Source organism: Anser anser, assembly GCF_964211835.1.
Source record: "Anser anser genome assembly, chromosome: 28".
Lineage (NCBI taxonomy): Eukaryota > Metazoa > Chordata > Aves > Anseriformes > Anatidae > Anser > Anser anser.
The window spans coordinates 2,665,786-2,675,885 of record NC_139749.1 but is presented as its reverse complement, the minus strand read 5'-3'; the positions used below and the strand labels follow the sequence as shown (position 1 = coordinate 2,675,885).

Here is a 10,100-nt window from a genome sequence, read left to right as displayed (position 1 = left end):
CCGGGGGGGCCCCCCCATTCCGGTGGGGCTCCCTCATTCCGGTGGCTTTGTGCACCTGGGAGCTGGAGCTGCTGCCCGGCCCCAGTGCTCCCAGTCCTGCGGTGCTGGAGGGGCGCTGGGGCAGTGCCCCCGGACCGGTCACTGCTGCTGGGACGCCCCCCCCGGGTCCTCTGCCCGCCCCCCCCCCCGGAGCTGTCTCACGAAATAAACGTGCCCCCCGTCCTCGTGTCCTGCATCTGCGCTGGGTGCTGAGTGCTGCCGGCTTCCTCCCGCTCCTCCTCCTCACCGCAGCCGGCACCTCGGGGCCCCCTGGCTCGCCATCCCCCGGGATCCCCATGGGGTGAAGACGTGTCCCCACGCCGAGAGGAGCCCGCAACGCCCTGCCCCATGGGGAAACTGAGGCACGGCGCATCGTCCTGGGGGCCCCCGCCTTCCCGGCCCCCTCCAGCCTGGCCGCGCTCGGGGGCCGCCCTGTTTTCTCCCCTCTTTATTTCCCAAACAAGCCCTGGCCCCGTCCCCGGCCCGTCCCCGCGCAGTTGTCAGGCTAAATATTTAGTGTGCCGCAGCCGAAAACAAAAGTGAAGGGGCCGCAGGGCCGGGGCGAGGGCTGGCGGGTGCGGGGGCCACCCCTGTCCCGGCGTCCCGCGGGTGCTGGCCGGGAGTGCGGTGCCGTGCGGGGCCGGACGCGGTGCCCGCCTGCAGCAGCGCCCGAGGCCGGAGGGAACCGCGGCCCCTCGGGGATGGGGGCGAAGGAGGCGAGGGCGCTGGGTGCCCTGCGGCTGGCGCTGGCCCTGCTGCTCCTCGGCTCCCTCCCGCTGCCCCCCGTGCAGGCCCCCTCCGAAAGTAAGTGGCCGGGATGGGGGGGTTGGTGGGGAAGGGGTGCCGGTGGGGTGTGGGTTTTGGGGTCACTTGGCTGCTCCGTAAGAGCCGAGGGCCAAGGACGACGCGCCGTGCCTCGGTTTCCCCCCGGGGCGACGCCCCTAGGCAGCTCGGCACGGCCACGTCCTTCGGGGTTTGGGGTGGGGAGCTGGGGCGGGGGCGTCCTGGGGAAAAGCTGGGGTGGGGGCCCCGTGCTGGGGTCGGGGGTGTTGCTTTCTTGTCCTCGTGGGGGACGGGAGGGTGGAAACGGCGGCTCTGCGGCACCCAGTGCCGTCGGTGCGTGACCCTCTGAGGCTCGGGGTGGCACCGTGCGGACGGGGACGGGGCTGTGGTGGGGTCTGGCCGGGGGAAAGCCCCAGGGGACTCGTGTGGGGACCCCCCTGCTGCCATCCCAGCCCCGCTGGTGGGCTGGGGATGGCGGCACCAGGACGTTTGGGTTTGTCGTTGGTGTAGTGGCGCGTCCTGCGCTCCCCTCCGCCCCCTGCCTCAGTTTCCCCAGCGGGGTTGGGGGCGGTGGAGGGGGAAAATGACGGGGGAGGACAAAGCAGCCAAATCTGAGCCAAGAGATGCCCTGGGGATGCTGTTTGCTCCATCTCTGCCCTCACGAGGGCACAGGGGACCCCAGTCCCCCCTCTGCACCCCGAGGGACCCGGGGGTCCCCAGCCCCCTCTCCCCTCGGGTTCGTGCCGCTCAGCAGAGGGGCGCCAGTGACTTTGCCAAGGTCACGGCGGTGGCAGCTCAGGGCCATATCTCCCGGGGCCAGCACCTCAGCGGCTGAACCCTCAGTCCCACGGCAGGATGGAGACCCCCATGTCCCAGGGGGGCACCCCAGGGTGCTGGAGGGGGCGGGGCTCTGCTGAACCCAGCCACGCCAGGCGGCTACTGGGCCGTGGAGCTCCGTGTGCCAGCCGGCGGCACCGCGCGGCGCGGGCGGCCATGCCGTGGTGCCGGCGGTGCCTGGTGTTTAGGGTACACGCCGCGCCGGCCGTGTTTACCCTCGGTGTTTACAGTAAATCCCTCTCCGGGTGTCTCAGCGCGCTTCTTTCCGCGATAACTCGGCGTCAGGTTTCAGGCTGGGGATGCTGCCAGAGGGGAGCTGCCAGCTTCGGGAACGGGGAGCGGGTGATGCTCAGCGCGGGGCTGGCCCCCGATGCTCCCGCTCCCTATGGGGTATCCTACTGGGAAAACCCCGGGGTGGCGAGCCCATCGCCCCAACCCCATGGGGCCGGCACGGCACGGTGCCGGGGGGTCAATGGGGCTGACCTGGCAGGAGGATGCCGTGCGGTTACCCCGAGCTGCCCCCAGGGCTCAGAGCCTCCCGTGGGGTGGGCAGGGGGCTCGGACGTGCTCCCGGGGTGGGCGAGGAGCTCCCGCAGAGCCAGACCTCGTTAGCATCACGACGGCTGTGCTGTGCCCCGAGGAGCTGCGGCGCGCCGGCTGCTTGTCACAGCCTTTCGCGTCTGCCCCAGCTGCCCACGGGGATTGCAGGCAGATGTGACAGGCGAGGCGAGGACGTCAACCCCCCGCCTGTCACCGCACGGGGGCACGGCCCGGGGGTCCCTTGGGTGGCGGGGCCGTCTGCCCGGGACCCCCAACTGCCCCCGTGTCCCCTCTCGCCACCCCAGTCTGCGGCAGCATGGACATCCGCAACGACGTGTCCCAGCTGAAGAAACTGGAGAACTGCTCCATCATCGAGGGCAACCTGCAGATCCTGCTGATGTTCACCACGGGCGCCGAGGACTTTCGGGGCTTCAGCTTCCCCCGCCTGCTGATGATCACCGAGTACCTGCTCCTCTTCCGCGTCTACGGGCTGGAGAGCCTGCGGGACCTCTTCCCCAACCTCTCGGTCATCCGCGGCACCAACCTCTTCTTCAACTACGCCCTGGTCATCTTCGAGATGCCGCACCTGCGGGACATCGGGCTGCACAGCCTCGGCCACGTCCTCCGCGGCTCGGTGCGCATCGAGCGCAACCAGGAGCTCTGCCACCTCTCCACCATCGACTGGGGGCTGCTGCTGCCCGACGCCGTGGACACCAGCTACATCGTGGGCAACAAGCTGGCCGAGGAGTGCGCCGACGTCTGCCCAGGCATCCTGGACGTGGAGAAGCCGTGCGCTCAGACCAGCGTCAACGGGCAGCTGGATTACCGCTGCTGGACCTCCAGCTACTGCCAGAAAGGTGGGTGCTGGAGGCACGGGGCTTGCTCCTCCGGGCTGCCTTGCTGGGAGCGGACGGGGGGTCACTGGGAGGCACTGGGGAGGGCTGGGGAGCTGCTGGGGATGGCAGGGCTGGGCACGTGGCCGTCCCTGCCCCGGCGCAGCAGCGGCAGCACGGTGGGGTAATCGGATCCGCGCTGTATCATCCTCCGGAGGAGAGGCCAGCTCCCAGCTGCCGTGTTTTCCCAGCGGCGAGGTAAATACAGGCCCCTCCCGGGCTCGTTTGCAGTAAACAGGAGGCCTGGTAATGAAATATATACTATAAACACAGATCCTTATCGGGGCTGTAACCTCGGCCACTGCCCCGGCACCGGCTGCGCCACGCGGCCCCACTGGGCAGCTGAGGCTCGGCGTGGGATGAGCCTCCCCCATCCATCCACCTGTCCGTCTGTCCTGCCGTCTGTCCGGGTAGCCCTCCCTCTGTCCATCCACCCATGTATTTGGCCATCCCTCCCACCGTCGCCCCATCTCTTCCTCTCTCTGCCCACCCTTCCTACCTCTGTTCCTCCCTCCCTCCATCCCTCCACCCCTCTCTCCTTGCCCCCTGTGCCAGGAGGGCATCGGCAGCCCCCAGCCCTCCCCACCCACCTTTTTCCCCCGTTCCCCGTGCAACCCCCAAGCCCTCTCCCCCTCCACGTTACCCCTGCTAACGTCCTCTCCCCGTCCCCTGCCCGCGGCGCCGCTCTCCCGCAGTGTGCCCGTGCGGCGCGGGCTCGGCGTGCACGGCGGCGGGCGAGTGCTGCCACGCGGAGTGCCTGGGGGGCTGCGGGCGGCCCCGCGACAGCCGCTCGTGCGTGGCCTGCCGCCACTTCCACTTCAACGGGCACTGCCTGCCCTCCTGCCCGCCCCGCACCTACGAGTACGAGGGCTGGCGCTGCGTCACCGCCGAGTACTGCGCCAGCCTCCGCAAGGTCTCCGACAACCCCCGCGACGCCTCCAAGTTCGTCATCCACCAGCAGCAGTGCCTCTCCGAGTGCCCCCCCGGCTACACCAGGAATGAGAGCAGGTGGGATGGGACCCCTCGGGATGGGACCCCTCAGGATGGGACCCCCTGGGATGGGACCCCCCTTCCCGCCCAACCTGGGGGTGGTGATGGAGGGAGGTGGCTCCGTACCCGGCTCATGTCCCCGTCCCCATCCCCGCAGCATCTTCTGCCACAAGTGCGAGGGGCTGTGCCCCAAGGAGTGCAAGGTGGGCACCAAGACCATCGACTCGACGCGGGCGGCGCAGGAGCTGGCGGGATGCACCCTGGTGGAGGGCAACCTCATCGTCAACATCCGCCGGGGCTGTGAGTGCCGGGTCCGGCCCCGTGCAGCCGAGCGGCCGGCTCTCTGGCCGGGAGCGCTGCCTGACTCACAGCCGCGGGTTGTTCCCAGATAATTTGGCCTCGGAGCTGCAGAGCAGCCTGGGCCTCATCGAGACCATCACGGGCTTCCTGAAGATCAAGCACTCCTTCGCCCTCGTCTCCTTGTCCTTCTTCAAGAACCTCAAGCTGATCCGCGGCGACTCCATGGTGGACGGGTGAGGACGGGGCGCGGTGGGGACGCACGGCTTTGGGGGTGCCCGTGCCCATCGCCTCTGCCCACGTCTCCCCCCCAGAAATTACACCCTGTACGTCCTGGACAACCAGAACCTGCAGCAGCTGTGGGACTGGAGCCACCACGTCCTCTCCATCCCCGTGGGCAAGATGTACTTCGCCTTCAACCCCAAGCTCTGCCTGGCTGAGATCTACCGCATGGAGGAGGTCACGGGCACCAAGGGGCGGCAGAACAAGGCCGAGATCAACCCTCGCACCAACGGGGACCGGGCGTCCTGTGAGTGCGGGGCTGGGGCTGGGGGGGCCCAGCGGCACCGCGAGTCCCCCCCTGAACCCTGCGCCCCCTCCGCAGGCAAGACCCAGACCCTGCGCTTCGTCTCCAACGTCACTGAGGCCGACCGCATCTTCCTCAAGTGGGAGCGGTACCGGCCCCCCGAGTACCGCGACCTCCTCAGCTTCATCGTCTACTACAAGGAGTCGTAAGTGGCCCCGGCCCTGGCGCTCAGGGTGGGGGTGAGCCCCTTCCCCGCATCCCTCACCCCGCAGCACCCTCACGGCACGGGCCTGCCCTATCCCGGGGAGGGGGTTGGCGAGGCCAGGGGGTGCTCCCGGGACCCCCGCCTTGATACCCAGGGCTGGGTGGGGGCCAGACCCTTCCAGAACGTCTCGGAGTACGTGGGGCAGGACGCCTGCGGGGCGCAGAGCTGGAACGTGCTGGACGTGGAGCTGCCGCTCAGCAGCGACCAGGAGCCGGGGGTGGCCCTGCTCAACCTGCGCCCGTGGACGCAGTACGCCATCTTCGTCCGCGCCATCACCCTCACCACCGCCGAGGAAGGGCGCAACTACGGGGCGCAGAGCGAGGTGGTCTACATCCGCACCATGCCGGCGGGTAAGGGGCACCGGGGGCGGAGGGGGGAGGGCAGGGGAAAGCGGGGTGCCCATGGTGGCCTCCGAGGGAGATGCTGACACCCCGCTGCGTGCCTAGCCCCGACGGTGCCCCGGGACGTCATCTCCATGTCCAACTCCTCGTCCCACATCGTGGTGCGCTGGAAGCCACCCACGCAGCGCAACGGCAACATCACCTACTACCTGGTGCTGTGGCAGCAGCTGGCCGAGGACATGGAGCTCTACGTCAACGACTACTGCCACAAAGGTGCGGGACGGCGGCTGGGGACGGTGCCAGCACCGGTGGGACGGGGATGTCCCGGTGCTTCCAGCCCTGCCCGTCCCTGCCCGCAGGCTTGAAGCTGCCCACCAGCAGTGCCGACACGCGCTTCAGCGACGGGGACGACCCCGAGGTGGAGCAGGACGCCGAGGAGCGGTGCTGCCCCTGCCGCCCCGCCGACGGGCAGCTCCGCATGGAGGGCGAGGCTGAATCCTTCCAGAAGAAGTTCGAGAACTTCCTCCACAACTCCATCATCATCCCCAGGTGACGGGTCTGGGGGGAGATCCCCGTGTCAGGGGGGGTCTCCCCGTGTCAGGGGGGTCTCCAAGCACCAGGCTGCCCCAGAGAGGGTGTCCCTTAAATAAGGGGCTGCTTCCTTAACCTCTTTTCCGCTGCCTCAGGCCACCCTGGAAGGTGACGTCCATCAACAAGAGGTGAGCTGGGAAATGGCCCCAAAACCCTGAGGGTCTCCCCTACCCTACCACCTTTGGGGAGGTGCCCCAGGTGCCCCAGCCCCAAACTGCCTCCCGTCCCTGTCCCCGTCTCCCCGCTCCGCAGGACCCCGAAGCGGCGCAGGGACGTGGTGGCCGTCACGTCCCCCACCAACACCTCCTCCGTGGAGCCGCCGGCCCCCAGCCACGCCGGGAGCGAGCCCAAGCCCGACTTCCAGATCTTCGAGGACAAGGTGGTGCGGGACCGGGCGGTGCTGTCGCGGCTGCGGCACTTCACCGAGTACCGCATCGACATCCACGCCTGCAACCACGCCGCGCACACCGTGGGCTGCAGCGCCGCCACCTTCGTCTTCGCCAGGACCATGCCCGAACGTAGGTCCCGTCGGGGCAGCGTGCGGGGCTGGGTCGAGGGCAGCCCCCCTGCTCGGTGATATCAGGGCTCGGTGTGCGGTGCTCTCCTGCCCGGCCATGGACCGGGATGGTTTTGGGTGCTGGTGACACCAGGATGGGGGTCCTGAGCCAGTTGGTGCCACTCTGCAGTGCAAGCTGACAACATTCCCGGCAACGTGACGTGGGAGCCGGCCAGCAAGAACAGCGTCCTGCTGCGCTGGCAGGAGCCCCGGAACCCCAACGGGCTCATCCTCAAGTACGAGATCAAGTACAGTCGCGAGAGCGAGGTGAGGACCCGGCTCCGCTGTTGGGGAGCTCAGCGTCCCCCTGCCCAATGCCACGGGGTGGGGTGGGGGGGATGTCCCCACTACCACCATCCCCTCGCCCCCCAGGAGGTCATCACCGTCGTCTGCGTCTCCCGTCACCGCTACGCCAAGTACGGCGGCGTCCACCTGGCCCTGCTGCAGCCGGGCAATTACTCGGCCAAGGTCCGGGCCACCTCGCTGGCCGGCAACGGCTCCTGGACAGGGCTCGTCAAGTTCTACATCCTGGGGCCAGGTATCCTCAGGGGGCTGGGGGGACGCCAGCGGGACCCCCTGGCTGTGGGGCAGGCAGCTGGGGTGCTGCTGAGCTGGGGGCTGGGGGTGCTACTGGATTGGGGAACTGGGGAGTGCTGGTGGGAGCAGGGGATTCTGCACCAGGGGATCAAAGGATGCTGCTGGATTGGGGGTCTGGGGGCTTTGGGGATGCTCTGGGATGGGAGCACCGGGGATCAGAGGGTGCTGAGGCTCTGGGGAACTGCGGGCTCAGTGCTGGTGGTGGGATGAGTGTGCCTGAAACGTGTGCACCCTGCCCAATGGGCACATGCCCCCGGCAGCCGAGGAGGAGTCCGGCAGCTTCTACGTCCTGCTGACCGTCACACCCGTGGTGCTCATGGTGCTCATCTCCTGCCTCGCCATCTTCGTCTTCTTCTACAACAAGAAGAGGTAGCGACCGCCCTGCGCCCCCAGGGCTGGACCCAACTGATTTGGGGCTGGGGGTGGCAACATCGCGCCCCTGTCCCTTGTCCCCCCCTTTGCACCATGCCCATCCCTCCGCCCTTGCAGGAACAACGACGGCTACCCCAGCGGGACACTCTACGCCTCCGTCAACCCCGAGTACTTCAGTGCCTCGGACAGTACGTAGGGACAGAGGTGTCCCCGTGGGGATTGTGTCCCCATCACCGTGGGGATGATGCCGGTGACGGGTGTCCCCCCCCCAGTGTATGTCCCTGACGAGTGGGAGGTGTCGCGGGAGAAGATCACGGTGATTCGGGAGCTGGGGCAGGGCTCCTTCGGGATGGTGTATGAGGGGCTGGCGCTGGGGCTGGTGGCCGAGGGCGAGGAGACCAAGGTGGCCCTGAAGACGGTCAACGAGCTGGCCACCATGCGGGAGCGCATCGAGTTCCTCAACGAGGCCTCAGTCATGAAGGCCTTCAAGTGCCACCACGTGGTAGGTGTGCGGCAGAGGGCAGGGGGACACGGGCAGGGGATGCGGGGGCTGCTCACAGGGCTGTGTCCCCCCTGCCCCATCCCCAGGTCCGTCTGCTCGGCGTCGTGTCCCAGGGCCAGCCAGCCTTGGTCATCATGGAGCTGATGACGCGCGGGGACCTGAAGAGCTACCTGCGCTCGCTCCGACCCGACGCCGAGGTGAGGGGCTGGCCGGGCACCGCGGCGCCCCACGGAGGAGGGGGCACGGCCCCCGTCCCTGGGGATGTGTGTGTGTCCCCCTCCCCAGCCTCCCCTCTCTGTGCACGGTGCAGAACAACCCCGGGCTGCCGCCGCCCTCGCTCAAGGACATGATCCAGATGGCGGGTGAGATCGCCGACGGCATGGCCTACCTCAACGCCAAGAAGTTCGTGCACCGCGACCTCGCCGCCCGCAACTGCATGGTGTCCGAGGACTTCACCGTCAAGATCGGAGGTGGGCGGCCAGCACCACCAGGGCTCGGACCCCGTGTCCTGGTGCTCCCGGCCCTTCCTCTTCCTCTTTGTCTTCTCCTCTTCCTCTTCTTCCTCCTCTCCCAGACTTCGGCATGACGCGGGACATCTACGAGACGGACTACTACCGCAAAGGGGGCAAGGGGCTGCTCCCCGTCCGCTGGATGTCCCCCGAAGCCCTCAAGGATGGCATCTTCAACACCCAGTCCGACGTCTGGTAGGTGATGGAGCAGGTGGGGGCTGTGCTAGCTGAGCCCCCCCCCCCCCCAGCCAGCAGGATGCCCCCCCGGCTGACCGTGGGGTGCCGCAGGTCCTTCGGGGTGGTGCTGTGGGAGATCGCCACACTGGCCGAGCAGCCCTACCAGGGCATGTCCAACGAGCAGGTCCTGCACTTCGTCATGGACAACGGCGTCCTGGAGAAGCCGGAGAATTGCCCTGACCAACTGTGAGTTGGGGTGGGATGGGGTCGGGAATAGGCACCGAGCCCGTCACCCCGGCCTCAGGCCCCTATGGGGCATGGTCACGGTGACCCAGCTGCCATCGGGGTGGCCGGGGGGGGGTGACAGGGGGTGACAGGGACCCCCAGACCCACCGTGTGCCCTCTGTCCCGCAGCCACGAGCTGATGTGCCTGTGCTGGCAGCAGAACCCGCGCCAGCGCCCGTCCTTCGTCCAGCTCCTGGAGAGCATCAAGGACCACATGGCGCCCGCCTTCCGCACCCTCTCCTTCTTCTACAGCCCCGAGAACCACCGGCGCGGCTCGGGCGAGCCCTCCGACGCCGAGACGGAGCAGCCCCCCGAGGAGGACGAGCCCCCCGTGCCCCCCCTGCCCACCCGCAGGGGCCGGGGTCGGCTCCCCAACGGGACGGGCTGCCTCTGAGCAGGGGGGGGTCCCGACCCGCTCCGGACTCTTCCCCCCGGCCCCATCCGCGGGGCCCTTTCGGGTTATTTATTGCTTTTAAGGGAAGGGGGGGGGGGCTGGCCGGCGAGGTGTTGCGCTCGTGGAGGGGTTCTGGGGGGGGTGGGGGGGCATCGCGCTGGGGAAAAAAAAAAAAAGGGTTGCCCTGTGGGGTCGCATTTTGCCCTGGGAATAAAGCGGGGTGCCCCCCCCTTTTGGCAGGTGGGGAAACTGAGGCACGGCACTGCCCTCCTGCCCTCTCCCCCCCCCCCCAGGCCCTGCTGCTGGCACCAGCGTCGGGGGCTTGGTGGCCGCGGGACGAGGGCAAATAAAGCGGGATGGGGCTCGCTCGAGGGTTGCCTGGTCTGTGGGGGGCACGGGGGGGGCTAGGGGGGGGCACAGCTCGGGGTTTTCCGCTCCCACCCCCCCCGGCCCCATCTGTTTCCTGCGCGCCCCAGCTGTGGTTTTGCCCTGCAGTGCCCGAGCCGGGGGCGTTTCTGGGGAAAAAACGTCAAAGCCGCGGAATTCGGGAGGGAGGAGGTGGCGTGGCGGGCCGCTGGGGGGGGCTCAGCCCGGGGGGGGGGGGGG

At 68.8% G+C, this 10,100-nt stretch overlaps 1 protein-coding gene across 2 annotated transcripts; it reads left to right on the top strand.

Annotated features, from left to right (window-relative positions):
* Position 1: 1 nt before the first annotated feature.
* Positions 2-9,851, top strand: INSRR (insulin receptor related receptor). 2 transcript variants are annotated; one of them, XM_083813084.1, is made up of 22 exons: positions 2-843; positions 2,505-3,056; positions 3,788-4,100; positions 4,240-4,382; positions 4,471-4,615; positions 4,694-4,908; positions 4,984-5,110; positions 5,282-5,520; positions 5,617-5,784; positions 5,871-6,060; positions 6,198-6,230; positions 6,355-6,620; positions 6,789-6,925; positions 7,031-7,196; positions 7,516-7,624; positions 7,745-7,815; positions 7,900-8,129; positions 8,216-8,326; positions 8,440-8,599; positions 8,704-8,833; positions 8,927-9,061; positions 9,230-9,851. In XM_083813084.1, exons 1-22 carry the CDS (start codon positions 741-743, stop codon positions 9,492-9,494), a joined length of 4,008 nt encoding a protein of 1,335 aa, XP_083669210.1. In that variant the 5' UTR covers positions 2-740; the 3' UTR covers positions 9,495-9,851. The 2 variants fall into 2 exon arrangements, with proteins under 2 accessions (XP_083669210.1, XP_083669209.1); XM_083813083.1 differs by having other exon boundaries at positions 4,694-5,110.
* Positions 9,852-10,100: the final 249 nt, after the last annotated feature.

Coding starts and splice junctions, on each gene's coding strand:
- INSRR (XM_083813083.1), top strand. CDS start 741: ATGGGGGCGAAGGAGGCGAGGGCGCTGGGTGCCCTGCGGCTGGCGCTG. Junction 3,057..3,787: donor CTCCAGCTACTGCCAGAAAG/GTGGGTGCTGGA, acceptor GCTCTCCCGCAG/TGTGCCCGTGCGGCGCGGGC. Junction 8,327..8,439: donor CGCTCCGACCCGACGCCGAG/GTGAGGGGCTGG, acceptor TGCACGGTGCAG/AACAACCCCGGGCTGCCGCC.